This window comes from Penicillium waksmanii (genome assembly GCF_028829765.1).
Source record: "Penicillium waksmanii strain IBT 27052 chromosome Unknown utg000007l:1.0-4314555.0:1.0-4317578.0, whole genome shotgun sequence".
NCBI classification, from domain to species: Eukaryota; Fungi; Ascomycota; class Eurotiomycetes; order Eurotiales; family Aspergillaceae; genus Penicillium; species Penicillium waksmanii.
In genome coordinates this window covers 1,384,334-1,402,071 of record NW_026643253.1, presented here as the reverse complement: position 1 = coordinate 1,402,071, position 17,738 = coordinate 1,384,334, and the positions used below count along the sequence as shown (strand labels likewise).

Sequence of the window (17,738 nt, the reverse complement as noted above, 5' to 3'; positions counted from 1 at the left end):
CGGGCGAGGTGAGTGGATGGAAGGTCACGTGAGCAGTGCGGTCGCGAAGGCAAAGCCAGGAGGAATTCTCAACGCTCTCCTTCTTCAATCCTAACCACATCCTCCCGGTCCCTTCACACCACGCCTTTGGACTCTCTTTCCCACTCCAAATAACACCTTCACTGTCACATATTTCCCTTTCAATCTCGTCCAGGGCTCGTCTTTGTCAGAATTGGACACGGTCGCGGTACCTTGATTCTTCTGACGGACGGTTCGGTGGTGACGATAACCCCCCCTCTCATGTCAGTCTAGCCACTGATGCCGGCCGCCGAACCCCCCGTTTTGTCTTCAGAGTCCGGTCTCGTGAAAATGGAAGACCGGAAGAGGCCCGCCGCGGACAACAATGACTCGGCCCCGCCATTGAAGAAGCAAGCAACCACCGTGAATGGTGGGAGCAAACCTCATCCCGATGCCGATATGCCGTGGAAAGATGATCTTGAGGTATGTCGTGGGCCCCTATTCTGCTCCAAGTTGAAGACCCAAGGGTGTCTTTAACACTCATATCCATCACAGCGCTGACGATATACCCCTCCCTGATAGCGATTTCAAAAAGATGCGATTTTACGGCAGATGCAGGAATTTAAGCGAGACAAGCAGTCGTTGGAATCGCGTGTGAATGAAATGTCAAAGGCTGCCAAGTATCATGATAGCCATTTGCGGGTCATCGATTCCTGGTACAAGCAGGTAGGTTTGATGTGCCAGCCTTGGCACTCTTTCCATATGAGAGTTACAGCAACTGACAATACACAAGTTAATCGACGAGATGAAAATAATTCTTGGGTCTGAAGGGGTTGCGAAAGGTCAGTGGTCCTATTTTGCCCAGCGTGAAGCATCGCCGCAAACGCATGCTTGGAACCATCATTGACAATATGAACAGAACCCTCTTTCAAGAGCTCCTTGCAGTTTGAAGATATGGAAGGATTTGAGGCGCATTTGAAAACACGATCAGATGATATCCGCGACATTATATCTCATTTACCGTCGAAATCGGCAGATGTGTCTTCCGACATGGCAGATCTGCAGAGCCAATTGGCCAAGAAGCTTGCCGAGGAGAAGGTGACAATCGCCAATCTCGAGAAAGCTCTAGCCGACAAGCAACAAGCTGAAGAAAGCCTCGAGGCAGCATCACTACGATATATGGTTGCGGAGAAGAAACTTGATCGGGCGAGAAGCGTGACAGTCGCCAAGCTTGAAAAACAATACATTTTGGGTGGCTCGCGGCCAAACACTGAAGCTTCCCAAGCGAAGCGTGAAGAGTCATCTCCCGCGAACGGTGGAACCCCTGTCGGAGACCGCAGTGCCGAATTGGAAGAAACTAATACGCGCCTAACTGTGGTCTCTGAGAAACAGAAGGAGCAGCTGCAAAAGCTCGAGGCAGAGAACACTATTTTACTCGGCCAACTTAACGAGCAGAAGATCAAGGTATGTTCCCTGCCAGCTAGACCCTTTGAAGCTCCCACTCACTAAGATATTCCTAGTCATCTAAGCTTACCAACGACGACTACGCCCATACCGACCTTTTCAAACAAATCCGATCACAGCATGATGATGTGGTGAAGCGCATCAACAACCTGGAAGCAACAAATACTCAACTGCGCGAGGAGGCTGAGAAGCTTCGCTCCGAAAGGGCAGCATATAAAATTGAGATGGAGGAAGAATTCCAAAGCGCCACTGCGGAGAAGGAAGCCCAGTTAATGAGAGCCGAAACCGATTTGGCGCGGATACGAAATGCTCGTGATGAACTACTGGCCGACCAAAACATCCGAAAGGCCGCCCAGGATCAAGAGAAATCCACTAGTACCAAACTGCAAGAGCTAGCGGACGCCCGTGAGGCCCGAATTACAGCCCTGGAATCAGAGATCGAGCGACTGCGACTGCAGATTGACGGAGCCAAGGCTGCGGAAAATTTGACGGACATGCCGGTGGAGGAGCTTCGCTCCAAGTACACCAGCTTAGAACGCCAGTATTCCATGCTCAACACCGAGTTGACTTCGATGCAAACAGCTTATAAGAAGAATGCGACACTGGCATCGCAGAAGGTTGCCGATCTTGCCGCGTGGGAGGAGAAGATCAATCGTCTCAAGGCGGAGAAAGCTAAGGCAGATCAGAAGTATTTCGCTGCGATGAAGAGCAAAGAAGCCCGCGAGGCTGAAGTTCGCACGCTTCGAGCGCAAAACCACAAGACCTCGGACATTGTCTCACAACTGAAGGAGTCGGAAGCCGTCACACGGTCTTTGCTGTCTAATATGGATAAGCAAGTCAGCGAGACCAAGGAGTCCTTGAATTCCACACTTGAAAAGCACCGTGTCATCCAGCAGCAGTTGACCGAGCGGGATATTGTTGCAGATGGACTGAAGAACCAAATTGTCGAACTGAAGACCCTGTCGACCTCGAAGGACTCGACTCTCGGGGAGAAATCATCCGCTTTGCGACAAGCCGAGATCGAAATTGCGGGTCTCAAGCAAACTCTTTCAGACACCAAGAAGAGTCTCGAGAACTGGAAGGGCAAGAGTTTGGGCAACAGCTCTTCGGAGTATGAAATGTTAAGAGTGAGTTTCACGATGGCTGCACTAAGTAACCTTAACTTCTTGGCTGATGGGTCCGCTAACCTTAATCTAGTCACTTGCATTATGCACGGTCTGCCGACGCAACTTCAAGAACACGGTGATCAAAACTTGTGGTCATGTATTTTGCAAGGACTGTGTTGAAGAGCGCCTCACATCGCGCTCGCGCAAATGTCCCAATTGCAACAAGTCTTTCGGAAGCAATGACCACATGCACATTACTATGTGATCTGATCTGCCCTTACTCTCCCAAAATTCTCATTCGTGTATTATATCCCACCCTTTTTGTTTTCTCTTCTTTTCTTCTTCTCTTCTCTTCTCTTCTACCCAATTTTCCTTTGCATTCTATTTTTATTTAGTGGTCACTTTCGGACAGGTCCATGGTGCGGTGTTGGCTGGTTTACTTCTTTCCTGGGATAAGGGCTGGACCGGCGTTTGACGAGTCATGTGAGCTCTATTTCTCTTTGTGTTTCTGTCTTGTTCAAAATTCATGCGATCGCATCTAGATCGACGCATCGGTGGTTTTGTTATCTCATTGCTTCGTCTTGCAGGGTGCTGGGGCGCTGTGGCGGGTTGTGTGTGTGTGAATCTCTGTGTGTCTGTCAGTGTTCTGTTCTTGGATAATCCTCGGAACTCTCAAGGGGCGTCACGGTGTTTTGATGTCTTGGAAGAGGGTAGCTCTAGATCTCTGTTATATAGGAATATTTTTGGTTTAGGGTTGTTCTCTGAGTCTCAAAATGAGGATGAGGATTGAGAATTAGGATACGATGAATGCGAAGCGAAAGCAATGCATACAATACAATACAGTAATAGCAAGATTTCAATTCCAAGTTATTATTATTCGTACATGTCAATTTATTCATTTATTTACAGTATATTTAATATATTCATCAATTCCCCCACATGAATGAGTTCAAGAGTTGAAAATCCGACTATAAAGCAACTCATGCCTTCCAACCCACAAATCCAACGCAGGAACAACCTGCCCAGCCTCTTCAGGCTCAGTATTCCACTCCCTCTCAATCCGCCCCATAATAGTATCCTGCAAACTCTGACTAGCAAGGATATTCTGCGCCTGATACGGTCCCATCACAGACGCCCGCACTGCCGCACTAAGAACGGCCTTCGCGTGGTTGAGCACAAACGTATACGCTGTCTGTTGGAGGTCCAGCCCCATTGCGCGACAGGCTACACCCCAAAGCGGAGCGAAGTGACCTCGTGGTCCGAGGTCGTATTCATCCACGTCTTCGAAGGAGGACTTTAGTGCGGAGGAGAACTCGTCAATGGCTGTGATGGCCGCCGTGACGCCGGTGTCGGTGGTTTGCTCTCCCTCCGGGGAAGGGGAAGCAAAGCTCACGCGGAAAGCACGTTCCCAGACCCCGATCAAGGCGCGCCCTTGTGCGACGCTCGCGCGCTGCGCGACGATGCAGGGTGTTGAGGCGTCGAGGTCGTTATCGAGGGTATCTAATGTTTCGGGACGGCGGTACCCGGCAAGCACGTAGGGGAGTGATGTGCTTGCGATGGAGGCGATTGATAGTTTGAGGAAATGGTGGAAGGATGTTACTGGGTTTGTGCGGCGGGATGGCTTGTTGTGTGCGAGGTAGGACTCTAGTCCGCTGGAGTAGGCGAATGAGCCTAGTGGTAAGGCGGAGTCTGAGAGGAGGAGCAGAGCGTGGAGTGAGGAGGCGCGGACTGAGGATGGACGGAATAATTGGTCGTTCTTGGTGGTGGTGGTATTATTGGTGTTCTCATTATTGTATGATGGCATTGTCCAGGACTTGTCTGGGTGTGAGGATGGTGGTGTGGGATATGTGGAGATGTCTAGCTGAGCTCGCATATCGTGCAGGCGGGCTTCGAGCTGGGCGATTTCGGACTCGAGGTCCTGCGGGCGGTCTTCGAAGAGCATTGTATAGATGTATGTGTATGTGTATGTGTATGTATCTGTGTGTGTGTGTATGTGTGTATGAATATGTGAAGTGTAAAAGCGTGAAAATGGGCGAGGGTGAGGTATTATAGGAATACTCAGGAATATCTCGGGCGAAGTGCCAAGTGGAGTCCGTCGGAGAATGCCGCGTGCCCCGGCGGATTCTCTATCAACCACGGCCGTCACGGACAGTCACCCTCATTATTCATTTGATTCCACCAATTGACCCACTTTTCACATCGTCTTATTCGATTGCATTACTCGATTATTTGCCAATCTCCAGGATCCAGGATACCGCCCTATTCTGCCCTTCATGCACTGCTCCACATCGGACCTTCAATTATATCCTCTCATCCAACCATGTCAGGCAGACGTCTGCTGGACACCGTCCAGTTCCTCAATGTCTCCAAGACCATCGCTCTGAAACATCTAGGTATTCGCCAACGCCAACTCGATGTCTATACGCGAACTTCCTCCCTTACCAAGGGCATCAAGGCCCAAACGGATGGGTTGATCTTGACCGCACAAGCCGCGGCCGCTTTAGCTCGTCGGTTCGACGACTCGCCACCGACCCCATCTCCCTCTCCCTCTGCTCCTTCGCCGGGCACCGCATCCCCCGAAGCTTCGGCCAACTCCTCCCCCAGCCCCCATTCTTCCACTGCAACCTCAACCTCAACCCCTGAGAATACCGGTGCAGCCACTCGAGCCTTGCAGCCTGAGGCTGAAGCTCAATTTCAGATCCCGGCTTCTGCCGCCCAATATACTGGCAACGAGACACGGACACCTGGCAGCCTGAACGTCAGCCAACAACAAGATGTCTTTTACGAACCTTCGCGGCAGACCTCGCAGACTGATTCCGATCTATCCGGACTCCCCCGAGTAAAGCTGCCCAAGGCATCTGGCACGGTCCAAGTCCAAGCTAGTGTCGGCGAAGGGCTGAATGCCGATGTGTTTCATTCCGCCGAGCGCCCGGAAAAGTCGGCATCGGCATCGGCGGAGGTGGAGTCACACCAGAGTGAGATCCCGGATGGAATGATCGAAGGTCTATTCCATAGCCCGAGGGTCTCACGTATGCTAGCGGGCAAGCCGAAGCCGAAACGAGATTGGATTCCTGCTGCGAAGCCTAATACGCCAAAGAAAACGACAACTGCCGAGGCCGAGATCCTGAGCCAGGGCCAGGGCCTCGAGGCCCATGAGATCCCGGAATTATTGCAGGAATTGGACGCTGCTGGATATCGCACTGCAACTACTGAACCCGTCACCGTCGTACCGGATGCCGCATCCACATCCACACCCACACCCACACCCACACCCACTCAGGTCCCCACTGCCGAGGGGCTGGGGGAGGCGATCGGAGAGAAGGTTCAGGCCGTCCCTTATCAGATGATGGAGTCTCGCGTGCCATCCTCTCGATTTGCTCGAATGTGGCAGTATGGTGGGCTAGCGACCTCAATGGCATTTGGCGCCGTCGGCGAGACCCTCCGCCGAGCAACAGGCAGCCAAGACAACGGTTCCTCAATCATGTTCAGTGCGGGGAACACAGAACGAATGGTCGCCAAGCTATCCAAAATGCGCGGCGCAGCTCTAAAACTTGGCCAAATGCTCAGTATCCAAGACTCAAACATGCTCCCCGAGCCCATCCAGCAGGTCCTTCAGCGCGTTCAAGACCGCGCAGACTACATGCCCGCATCCCAGCGTGACAAAGTATTGGCTGATAACTTGGGCCCGAACTGGCGAGACCTCTTCTCCTCTTTCAACGAGATCCCCATGGCCGCCGCATCAATCGGCCAAGTTCACTCCGCCGTCCTCAAATCCACCGGCAAACCCGTCGCCGTAAAAGTCCAGTACCCCGGCGTCGCCGACTCGATCGACTCAGACCTCAATAACCTCTCAATCCTGCTGACAGCCTCCCGCCTCCTCCCCCGCGGCCTGTACCTGGACAAGACAATCGCCAACGCCCGCACAGAACTCGCATGGGAATGTGATTATATCCGCGAAGCCGAGGCCGCCACTCGCTTCCGCAGCCTCCTCGCCAACGACCCCGTCTTCGTCGTACCGGAGATCTTCCCCGAAGCCTCGGGCAAACAAGTCCTAACAATGGAAATGCTGGACGGAGTAGCTGTAACCAAGATCCAAGATTTCACCCAAGATCAACGAGACTGGATAGGCACCCAACTCATGCGCCTATGTCTACGCGAAATTGCGGAATTCCGCTATATGCAAACTGATCCCAATTGGACGAATTTCCTCTACAACGCGCAAACAAATCGACTCGAATTACTCGACTTTGGCGCCAGTCGCGAATATCCGGCCGAATTCATAAGTACTTATGTGCGTACGCTTATTGCTGCGTCCAAGAATGATCGCGTCTCTTGTAAGAGGCTTAGTACTGAGATGGGATATCTTACGGGCTATGAGTCGGAGGTCATGGCCGATGCGCATGTTTCTTCGCTTGTGATTATTGCCGAGCCGTTTATGGAGAGTTCGGGGGATGTTTATGATTTCAGGGATCAGACTATTACTGATCGGGTTAGGGCTTTGATCCCTATTATGCTCCGGGAACGGCTTAGTCCGCCTCCTGAGGAGACTTATAGTTTGCATCGGAAGTTGAGTGGGGCTTTCTTGCTTTGTGCTAGACTTGGGAGTCGGGTTCCTTGTAAGGAGTTGTTTAGGGAGATTGTTAAGAAGGCGGAGGTGGATGGATTGGATGGGAAGAAGTGAAGCAGGCCTAAATTCTAGATCTTGGATCTTGAAGTGTGTATTGATTGGGTGGATTGGATGTATGATATAACATAGATTTTGCAAACAGCGGACCTTGGAACCCACTACGCTAACTAGTGTAAGTTCCAAGTTGTATTTTTAACACAAAGTTTACTAGAACCAGTTCCAAGTTACTTCGTCGAATCTGGTAGTCCACAACTTGGAGTGTTCAATGCCGTGATCGCTAGCACCCGTTTGATCCTCAACAAATGCATCTTTACCCGACCAAATTGTCCAAGAGAGCGTGATCAATCTAATTTGATAGCCATAAAGATGCCCGGAAGTGATGTAAGAGGAGAGAAATCCTGGCGAGACTGAAAATGAATTAGTCCACATAATCAGTACCAAGCCCAACCAACCTCTTTATAACAAGCCTTTGCACTTGCTAGCTTTCAAGTTGAGAAGCATGCACTACCCCCAACAGAGCACGTATAGGGTGTAAGTGAATATACTAGTGCCAAGCGATCTATCTTTTTTCGATCGCTTCTCCAATTTTGAAGCTATTTATACTGTTTTTCGACGCATTGGCGTCGATTCGATAAATTTGGCTCCTTTGGGAATAAGCAGCTCTATAGGCGTCAATAGCACGCTTTTTGTTTTTTGTTTTTTCAGCTGAATTGGCATGCCGAGTTTCTATAATACACTACATAAATAAAAATCCAATATTGCTTTAATATAAAAGGGATTGCTAAATAATAGCTAAACAAAACAGTATTTAAATCAAAACTAGTGAGGATATCCGTGTATGCGCTTGTATCCACAGGTGAGGATTATGCCGCACCCTATCCACTGATCAGAGCGACTCGGCATGAACCGCAGCTGGTTTATGCTCCTTGTCATGACTACTATCCGTGGCCTCGGACAATGCCTCACGCGCAATCTTCTCACGTTCCTCCTCAGTGGTATTGTACCAACGGGACGCGACATTCTCTGCATCGCCAAAAAGAGCACCAATCTCCTCCAAGGTGCGGCCCTTGGTTTCTGGGAAGAGGAAATAGATGGCCGCGATATAGAAGACGGAAGGGATAATTAAAACCAGATAAAACTTCCATCCGATTGTATTCAGTGCCACTGGTGCAGCAACTAGTGTGACTTCAGAAGTGAGATAGAAAGTGCTGAGACCGATAGCCACTCCCTGGGACCGCAGATGATTCGGAAAGATTTCTGTCACGTAGACATACTGCGTCGCATCCATGAAAAAGCACCACCAGAAGATGTAGAAGAATGTAAAGAAAACTGCTGCTTGCAATCCTGACTTCACATTTGTGCCTAAGTATTCTGCTGACAGAGCACAAAGGAAAATTGCGGATGCAGTGCAGCCAATCGACCCAAGAAGCAAACAAGTCCGACGGCCCACACGATCCAGGTAAAATGCAGTCCAGGTGTTGCCGATTAGGGTAAAAGTAGTCCAGCAAGCATTGAGGAGTAGCGGGATTCCGCCGGTGAAACCAAGGTAGCCATAGATAATGACACCGTAGTTGGCAATAACATAAATGCCCAGGAATTGGTCGCCAGCCATGAGTAAAAAGGCCGTAAGGGCCCTTCGGCGGTTGGCAGGAGTTCGAAAAATCTCAAACCGACGGATAACCATCGAACGATCGTGCTCAAACTGCCTCTCCATCAAAAGGAATTCTTGTTTGGCTCTCGTGTCGTTGGGATCGTCCGGCACTTTGTGCAAGCGACGGACAATCTCAAAAGCCTCGTCTCGCCGTCCTTGTTGTAATAACCAGCGAGGAGAGAAGGGAATGAATGAACTTCCCGCAAGGACAACTAGAGGAAAGGTGATTTGGAAGGCCAGTGGGAACCGCCAGGCGAAAGCTGCGTACGGGCTGGTCGCTTTCATGTAATAACAGGCGAATCCAAGCCAGCCTGCCAAGCTATATCCGACGGCGTACATAATACCAGTAACGCAGACCATTGCACCGCGAGTCTCAGCTGTCGAGACCTCAGCCTGGTAAATCGGCACAATGCAAGCCAGGGTGGCAGCTCCCATGCCCGCGATAAAGCGACCTGCAAGGAACATGTCCATGTTTACCGCGCCTGCACATAGTGCGCCACCAATTATCAAGATAGCGCATCCGAATTGCATGGTCCGCTTGCGACCAAAAAAGTCTGCTGTCCAGGCCTGTCCCAGGCATCCTAGGATTGCCCCGGCCGAGTTTATACCATTGAGGGCGCCGATCGTGTTGGTGGTGTGCTCATATCCTGACTCGCCCTGTGTAGGCAAGTTGAAGTATGCGTAGAAATTGGGCTGCCCGACGGTGGATCCAATAATGGCCAGACCGTAAGCACTTGCAATGGTGCCAATGGACACGAAGACCACGAGCCAAAAATTGTAGGCGTTCACAACGATTTTATGAAGCATGATCCAGTAGAGAGCCCAAGTGCTGCTAAATAGATTCAAAATAAGAGCCCGGCGGATTGATTGAAAAGTTTGCAGTAGCAGAGGTAAGGCGTTAGCAGCCTTATTTATGTGGCTCCGGTTAATCCAGTTCTGGGCGAGACGGGCATCACAAGCCAGCTATTGAGTTTTGTATTAAGTTTTGCTCCAACTTGAAGATTTCTCCAGATTCCATTCCAGTAAGCCCTAGGAAGATCTGGGGAGTCTACAGTAGGAATATGCGGGGAAACCGTTATGCGCATGTCCACCGGACCCCAAATATAACAATTTTGTCCGGGCTTGCTCTCCGGGCCCGTGGCAAGACGTTGATCAGCATCCAATTGGGACTATTCTTGTGCTTCTTGGTCTATGCCCTGCCCAAACTCTATCGTGTGGCGAGGTTTGCCCTCTCCGCAACTTTCACTGACTATCCTCACTTGGACTTCCCATAGCAAATGCACAGGCCACACTGCGAAGGCTTTCCCGGTCCACTTCATAAATATTACATGTATGGAAGCTCCGGTGGACAAGATCACCGGCGTCGAAGTGCGGGGCTTCGTTTTTCTGTCAAATTTGCTATCCTTTGGGGGTTTTAAGTAGGGATATTCCTTTACCATATGGCTGATCAACAGGAATTACTTAGCCCCAAGATGGCTGACCCAGAAAATATCTTCCTTCCTTCACTCAAGGAGCTGAGAGAGCGCAATGCCAATGCAATTTGTCCCGAGGTCGCGTGGATATGGGGTCCGAACGACGAGGTATCATGCAAAATTCCAAATCCTTTCTCCAACTCTCTCTAGAAGCTGACTTCTATTGCGTTTTATCTTTGGACAGGTTGGTCGGCTAAATCTTCTGACTGGGAAGCTTATCAGTAAAGTAGTCAAAGAAGAAGTTCAGAGTGGATGCGTTGTTTCGCTCAAGTATGTTGTCAAACAAATGCATTGCTCTCTCCAGTTGGTTCAAATGGAAACTTTAACACTGTTTTTAGTTGGAACATGGAGCTCCCTGCTCACCCAAACTTCGATCGTTCGCCATGCAAGTTCAAGATTCTGCCAAATCCCTCCAGTGATTGCATTTTCGATGACATACTTGAGATGAACATCCAATCTGGAAGTCAGTGGGATGGGTTTCGCCACTTCGGCCATCTTACCCACGGATTTCTCTACAATAACCTGAGTCCGAAGGATGTGATGCTCACAAATCGGTGTGGAATGCATGTTATCTCCCGTCGCGGTATAGTAGGTCGAGACGTCTTTCTCGATTACTATCGATATTCGCAAAAGTTCAACAAACTGTACGATCCATTCACCAGCCACGCGATTACCTTGAATGAGCTTCTGTCCTGCGCGAACTATCAAGGCACCCGATTTCAAAAGGGAGATATCTTGATCATCCGAAGTGGTTACGTGTCGCGATACCATCAGCTGCAGAAGTCAGACCCGGCGGAACTTGAGAGGTCTGCCGCCTCCAATCCTACATTGGCTGGAGTTGAACAGTCGGAAGAAATGAAGACGTGGCTCCATGACTCGTGAGTTTCCCCTTTCCTCTCCAGCTTCAGTTCTCCTCTGCCCTATCACACTGCATTATTTCTGAAGATGTGCTAATATCAGAGTGAGTAGTTATTTTGCTGCAGTTGCAGGCGACGCTCCCTCCTTTGAGGTATGGCCATCTTCCCAAAGCTGGTATCTGCACGAGTATCTCCTTGCCTGCTGGGGAGTTATGATCGGCGAGATGTTCGACCTAGAGGTAAAATTGCACTTCCGTCCATTATTCTATTTTCGATGCTTATTAAACATTTCAGGCTCTATCGGTTCAATGTGAGCAGAAGAATAAGTATTCCATTATGTTAACAAGCGCACCGATCAATAGTACAGGTAGGTCTCAATGTCGCCTTTCCGTCAAAAGAGATACTCACACATCTGTTTTTCGCAGGTGGGGTCGCGAGCCTAGGTAACGCACTTGCGATTCTTTGATCTCCAGAATTATTCTCGTGGGCAAATGGGATAAATTCTTCAAAAATATGTGTACTCAAGCCTATAAAGATATGCAAACACTAGTCAACGTTCACTGAATCAACTAGTCCACTGCAATTTTTGTTTAAATACTGTACGCCATATCCTGACTGGATGAATGGTGCTGGCGGTGTGAAGCACTTGTATGATGATGAAGGGGGTGGGATGGAAGTAGATAACGTGGTTGGTAAGCGAGCTGCGCATGCAAGCGAGCTGCGCAGCCGCCCACTTTTTCGCGTCCTCCCGCGTTCATCTATCTTCTATCAAGCACCATGCCTCCAACTCGCGTCCATTCAAGCCAAGACTCTATCGAGAGAGAGGGCCGTATATTACTTGCTATACAGGCTATTCAAAGGGAAGAAATTATATCTATACGCGAAACAGCACGTCGCTTTAATGTACCCGAATCTACACTACGTATACGACTCCACGGTACTACAAATCGCGCTGAAACTCGCGCAAACTGTTATAAATTGATACAGATTGAAGAGGAACTTCTTCAGCAACGGATATTATTACTAGATCGACGTGGAGCTGCCCCTACACAAGCTTACGTACGAGAAATGGCTAATTTGCTTCTTGTAAAGCGCGGTTCTACCCCCATCCAAACTGTCGGCAAAAAATGGGTATATAACTTTATACAACGTTATCCAGAGCTCAAATCTCGCTATTTACGACGATATAACTATCAGCGAGCACTACAAGAAGATCCAAAGATTATCCAGGAGTGGTTTGATCTCGTTCAAACCATAATTTAGCAATACGGTATCCTTACAGACGATATCTATAACTCTGACGAGACTGGTTTTGTAATAGGCCTCTGTACGACTTAGAAAGTAATTACTCGATCAGAATACTACAGTCGGAGATCAGTTTTACAGCCAGGAAATCACGAGTGGGTAACCGTAATTAAGTTAATCAGTGCTTTAGGATAGGCTCTTCTACTAATACTTATCTTTAAGGGTAAGTAATATAACTAAGTATGGTTTAAAGAGCTTCCGTACGACTGGCGCTTTGAAGTTAGTATAAATAGATAGATATCTGACGAAATAGGTCTTCGCTGGCTTTAAAAGTAGTTTATTCTATCAACAAATTATTATATATACGGGCGATATTGACTCTTAATTCTTGATAGATATAGAAGTTATCTTATACTAGAATTCGACCAAATCTGTGCAGATTATAATATTATACTGATTTGTATATCTGTATATTCTTTATATCTTTTACAACCACTTAATATTAGATGTTTTGCTGTTTTAAAACATACGTACGGTAATTTAGTCAGCCAGAAAATACAACTTGGGATCAGCTATATCAATAAACTTAATTTCCTTATAGCTTATCTACAAGCTTATATTGATATATTTAAGTCAGATACTATTTAAAATAGCTTTCAAGCAGCTAGAATAGTACCTTTTAATCCTAAATCAGTACTATCAGAGCTTAATATTCAACTTCGGACACCTACACTACCCCCAAGCCGCAGTAGTCAAGTAAGTATATTTTGCCTATATATACCTGTAAACGTTAATAAGCTTTATAAACAAGTATCCTCGATTAAAGCTTTCCTAAACCAACGCTCAAAAAGTCCTCTATCACCTTCCCAGGCTGTGCTAAACCAGCTTATTAAAGGCTGTTAAATCATAATACAAAACGGTATCTTACTTGAGACAGAGAATAAGCAGCTACGTGATGAAAATACTGTACAAAAGAAAAAGCATGCTCATACGACTAGATAGATAGCCTACGAGGATGGCCTATCTGTTTAAGAAGCACTAGAGCTCGAGGAAGCTCATAATGCGTTCTTTCGGGCAATACCAGGTCCACGCGTGCCACCAGCGCAGGGTACGCAAGAGCCAAAGAAACGGGCCCTACCTAAATGTGGCAATTGCAGTGAAATAGGGCATAAGAAGAATTCTTGTCCAAATAGATAATAATGAATATAAAGGCGTTTTGGTTGATATATACATATAAATAGGTAGAAGAAGTGGGCGGCTGCGCAGCTCGCTTGCATGCGCAGCTCGCTTACCAACCACGTTAATTGTTGAGACCTGAGGGTTCAGGCTTCGGTGCTGAGTCAACCTGTCACCGTACATATAGTAGATAGCCTTCTAGGTTCCTCCATAGCACACATCCATCATCATCCATCCAGTCCCTCTGTATCCAGCAATAATTATAGTATTGATAGGTGGTGGTGGAGAGTGGTAAAGATATGAAGAAGACAAAGAAGCTATCTCAGAAAAAGGCATACCGGCCTCAAACATCTGAACATGTGATTCACCATTACTACATCTTCTCACAGACTAACATGGTTTTGCGCGGAATGACTGCGATTGTGGACAATCCTACTCCTTCGGCTGGGGAGAGCAATTGAGAATATCTCCGGGCAGGCTTTTCACAGTATCCCCACACCTTTAGCCCTCATGCCAATAGATGATTTCTAACCTGTTGCAAGCGAATGAGAATGTGGTGCCATCGTAGATGTCCACCGGAGATGTCCACCGGAGACATCCGCTATGCTTATTTCTATTTTGGTACCGACGGCAAGCCTTTAGGCGTTGAAGATGTTTCAGCAACCCACAGGTTACACGGGAGCATTACGAGAAAGCCGAGATTAGGATGGATAGCGTGCTGGAGGTACTTGGGGAGGCTCTGGCATCTGCTTTATCCTCAAAATTGCATCTTTACTTGAGTAACTTGTTACTTGTCCACCCAAGCGTGCTCACTCTCATTCGACCGCCATCAATTTAATCATTGGAAATAATGAAGAAAAAGGGGAATTTTGTCGAGGTCCAAGTAGCTGAGTGATCTAGGATGGTGCCTTGAAGCAAAAGATGTATTTAGTACCTTTCGAGTCTCGGCCTTAGCATAAAGAATTCTCAAATTTCAAGGCGCCGTATGCATATCATATGCACCAGGATGAGTTTGATCTTTAATCGCCCACGGGTCAGTATTGTTCTGTCAAGCACTGCAAATGTAATTCAGTATCTAAATAGTCTTATACCTGTGCTTACAAGTTTGTAAGAGCAAGTAAATGATACTAGTCAGGTCGTGTCTGTGGATTACATAAGGTATAGCGGACGCATTAGTAATACAAGAAAGAACTTGGGGAACAGCGACTACAGGTACGTTGACTCTACTTCACGCGTCGCGTGCCACCTTTGCAACATGCAAGATCTTGATACTCCGGGGTCCGGAGCGTCTTCACGTGGAGCGCAAGATCGGAGCTTTTCACGCACAAGACGTGCTCAACTCAGATCGTTGGGCAGCCGTCGACATGCCTGCGACCGCTGTCGTAGACAGAAACTCAAGGTAGAGACAGCCGATAGAATATTCTAAGGATGCCTGGTTAATGGCAGATTTTCTTCCAGTGTGATGTTGAAAAGCCATGCTCCCTATGCCTCCGGTCTGGCTTTCTCTGTGAGACGACATCAGCTCCGTTGCGGTACGTTGTTTGTCATAGACCAGCATGACCTATTGTAAAGAAAATACTGATTCATGACTTGTAGAAAGCCTAAAAGATCAGCAAAAAATGTGCATGGGCGGCGCAGAAGCGTACAGCACATACAGTCCGATTTGCCCGCAACCTCAAGGCCAAGCTCTCGGGCTCTCAATACTCCTCTCAGGTCGTTGAACAGGGCTCGGACAGATATCCCCTCGGACACTTGCGAGCAATCTGAGCCTCTCCAGCAGCCACATAGATATGTCCAAGCATCTGCAGTGGAATTGACAGATGAGGTATTTTGCTGTTCTCCGCCAAAAGCTCCCTTTTATGTTAACTTCTGTTAGCTTTTTCATCTGCACGACCAGGGGTCGGTCATTTCACCTACAACACACAGCAATACTTCCGCCCTTCCCGGTGGGACTTTCCCCCCATAGTCACATGTATCGCGACCGGGGAGATGATCGAAAGACTAGCCTCTCTTCACACTTTCCTGGGCTAGTTCTTCCATCCCGCCCAGTTTGTGACTTCCTGCTCCAGTCTTACTGGAGGTCCGTGCATTGGTTCATGATGCTTTTCTATAAGCCTTCGTTTGAACACGAGTATAGGCAAATTATTAGTAACCAGCACGTAACTGCACAGCAGGGGAGCACAGCAGTGTTGATTCTGATGGTCCTTGCCATAGGGGCAAGATATGCCTCTAACGAACAACGCTCGAAAGTTGGCATATCCGAAGAAGAGCTATCCTCGCTCCAGAGAGATATGCTCAAGCAGATTCGATTGCACTATCTCGATGTTTTGGACACCGGAGGCGTAGAATGTGTTCAATTATGCATTTTGCTGAGCACCTACTACCTCTACAATGGCAAGCCAAACTTAGCATTGCCTATACTTGGTGCGGGGATCCACAGTGCGCAGGCACAGAGCCTACATAAGGAAAGTCTTTGGGGCCCCGCAACTGGGATTGTTGTTGAAGTCCGCAAGCGAACTTGGTGGGCTCTATATGTCCTCGACAGGTGCCTAAAAACCCAGTGCTTGGCCTTCATACTCTAGCTAATTATCAATCAGGTTCGCTTCAATGACCTACGGTCGGCCATCCTCGATCAATGACGTTTTTTGCGCTGTAAGCATGCCACGAGATATGGATGACATCTCAAACGTGCATCCATTGCTGAATTCAATTGAGAGCCCTGCGAGCCATTCTCCAGCGCCGGTCACACTGGGTTCATACCAACGGCATAAATTCGATCTATACTCTATTGCAACCCCCGTCATTGGCAATATTCATAATGTGCATGTCTCTAGTTCGGAGGTTGCAATGAACCAAGCCGCAGAAATCAACTCCAAGCTGGTGGAGTGGTTTGACCAACTACCTGTGGAGTTAAGGCTGGAGCACAATGTCGACTTAGACTTGGGAAGTTTGACAAGCGCCGAGGCTGACGTATGCCAGCTATTTCAACTGCAGGCGCTGGCCCTTCAGTTGGCCTATGATAACATCCAAATAATTCTACATCGCCCTTTTATTCGATGTACTCGCCGCTTACCTGCTTTTTCCGGCTTGAGCGAGTCCGACGCGCGCCGAACAAGTTTTGAACAATGCAAGCACTGTGCTCGCCGCACCTGCAGCATACTGCCACGATATGCCAAACTTCTCTATGTAGCCCAAACAACTCATGCAGCAGCATACATTGCTATACAAAATTTTACTGCGGGTGTCACTTTGGCAATGGTGGCGCTGTCTGACCCTGGCTCAGAACAATCTTGCGGTGCCAAAAGAGGTGTCGCGAATTCAATTGTGTTACAAAAAACACTCGCTGCATCATCCATAGTTCCATCACAGACGGTCAGGGTCCTTGAAGGGCTGTTCCAGCTAATCTTCAAACAGGAAATGCAGTCACTGCTAGGGAATCCGTCTCTAGAATTGGACAGTCCCAGTCCGATGGGCGGACCGCCAAACCAATCATGTGAGCCTGAGGATCCTCAGCCGCCTGGCAGTATGCAGTTTCCTATGGTTCGTCGATTCAATCAAATACCCTCGCGTGGAGGCCAGGAGGATTCAGAGCCGCCATCAAGCGTCATTGAACCCGAACATAGATCCCAACTTCCACTTAACGATCACGCAGCGATTAACCGTGATCTTGCTCAAGATGTTCCCGTTTTGTCCTTTTATTCGGGGATTGACCATGCACTAGAGTCGGTGCAGCAAGGTATGTCTCTCTCTTAAAACCTATTTCGTGTTGATTTCTCTACAATTTCTATGTTATATGTACGAGCGTACCGATGCATTTAGCTCTCTTACTGATCGCTCTGATCTCCAGTACTATGGGAGAATTGCGATCCCATGGCACATCCAGGAGATTATATCCCGCCAACTTCCAGCCCGCAGGCTGATATTTGCGGACACCCGAGGCCATTTGTGGGAGATTTCGCAGATGAAAACAATCGCTTTCAGTCGAACTCGCTGGCTTCAGTGGCTGACCCTACAAGCCAAGATATTAATACACTGAATAACTCCTTCCTAGGTCAAAGTTGGCTGTGGAACCAGCCGGACTTTGACTTTTTGCGAGAACAGTAAATTAGCTTTTATGATCCTATCACTTTGTGGCTAAACGGA

At 48.3% G+C, this 17,738-nt stretch overlaps 6 protein-coding genes across 6 annotated transcripts; 4 read left to right on the top strand and 2 right to left on the bottom strand.

The window, feature by feature from the left end:
* Window positions 1-297: 297 nt before the first annotated feature.
* On the top strand, window positions 298-2,832 carry N7481_007346 (E3 ubiquitin-protein ligase BRE1; the record flags this gene model as incomplete). Its single annotated transcript, XM_057266565.1, has 6 exons — window positions 298-480; window positions 616-723; window positions 791-839; window positions 917-1,461; window positions 1,518-2,588; window positions 2,659-2,832. 6 exons carry the CDS (start codon window positions 298-300, stop codon window positions 2,830-2,832), a joined length of 2,130 nt encoding a protein of 709 aa, XP_057120766.1.
* Window positions 2,833-3,516: 684 nt separating this feature from the next.
* N7481_007345 (urease accessory protein UreF) lies at window positions 3,517-4,509 on the bottom strand (the record flags this gene model as incomplete). The annotated part of the gene is made up of 1 exon (XM_057266564.1): window positions 3,517-4,509. The coding sequence occupies one exon, from the start codon at window positions 4,507-4,509 to the stop codon at window positions 3,517-3,519; it is 993 nt and encodes a 330-aa protein (XP_057120765.1).
* A 378-nt stretch (window positions 4,510-4,887) lies between these two features.
* Window positions 4,888-7,248, top strand: N7481_007344 (protein kinase COQ8; the record flags this gene model as incomplete). Its single annotated transcript, XM_057266563.1, has 1 exon — window positions 4,888-7,248. The coding sequence occupies one exon, from the start codon at window positions 4,888-4,890 to the stop codon at window positions 7,246-7,248; it is 2,361 nt and encodes a 786-aa protein (XP_057120764.1).
* An 832-nt stretch (window positions 7,249-8,080) lies between these two features.
* Window positions 8,081-9,652, bottom strand: N7481_007343 (MFS transporter; the record flags this gene model as incomplete). The annotated part of the gene is made up of 1 exon (XM_057266562.1): window positions 8,081-9,652. The coding sequence occupies one exon, from the start codon at window positions 9,650-9,652 to the stop codon at window positions 8,081-8,083; it is 1,572 nt and encodes a 523-aa protein (XP_057120763.1).
* Window positions 9,653-10,317: 665 nt separating this feature from the next.
* N7481_007342 (putative cyclase) lies at window positions 10,318-11,488 on the top strand (the record flags this gene model as incomplete). The annotated part of the gene is made up of 4 exons (XM_057266561.1): window positions 10,318-10,425; window positions 10,502-10,587; window positions 10,656-11,195; window positions 11,278-11,488. The coding sequence occupies 4 exons, from the start codon at window positions 10,318-10,320 to the stop codon at window positions 11,486-11,488; spliced, it is 945 nt and encodes a 314-aa protein (XP_057120762.1).
* A 3,569-nt stretch (window positions 11,489-15,057) lies between these two features.
* N7481_007341 (fungal specific transcription factor domain-containing protein) lies at window positions 15,058-17,699 on the top strand (the record flags this gene model as incomplete). The annotated part of the gene is made up of 5 exons (XM_057266560.1): window positions 15,058-15,161; window positions 15,192-15,420; window positions 15,446-16,116; window positions 16,253-17,331; window positions 17,443-17,699. The coding sequence occupies 5 exons, from the start codon at window positions 15,058-15,060 to the stop codon at window positions 17,697-17,699; spliced, it is 2,340 nt and encodes a 779-aa protein (XP_057120761.1).
* Between the last annotated feature and the right edge of the window lie 39 nt (window positions 17,700-17,738).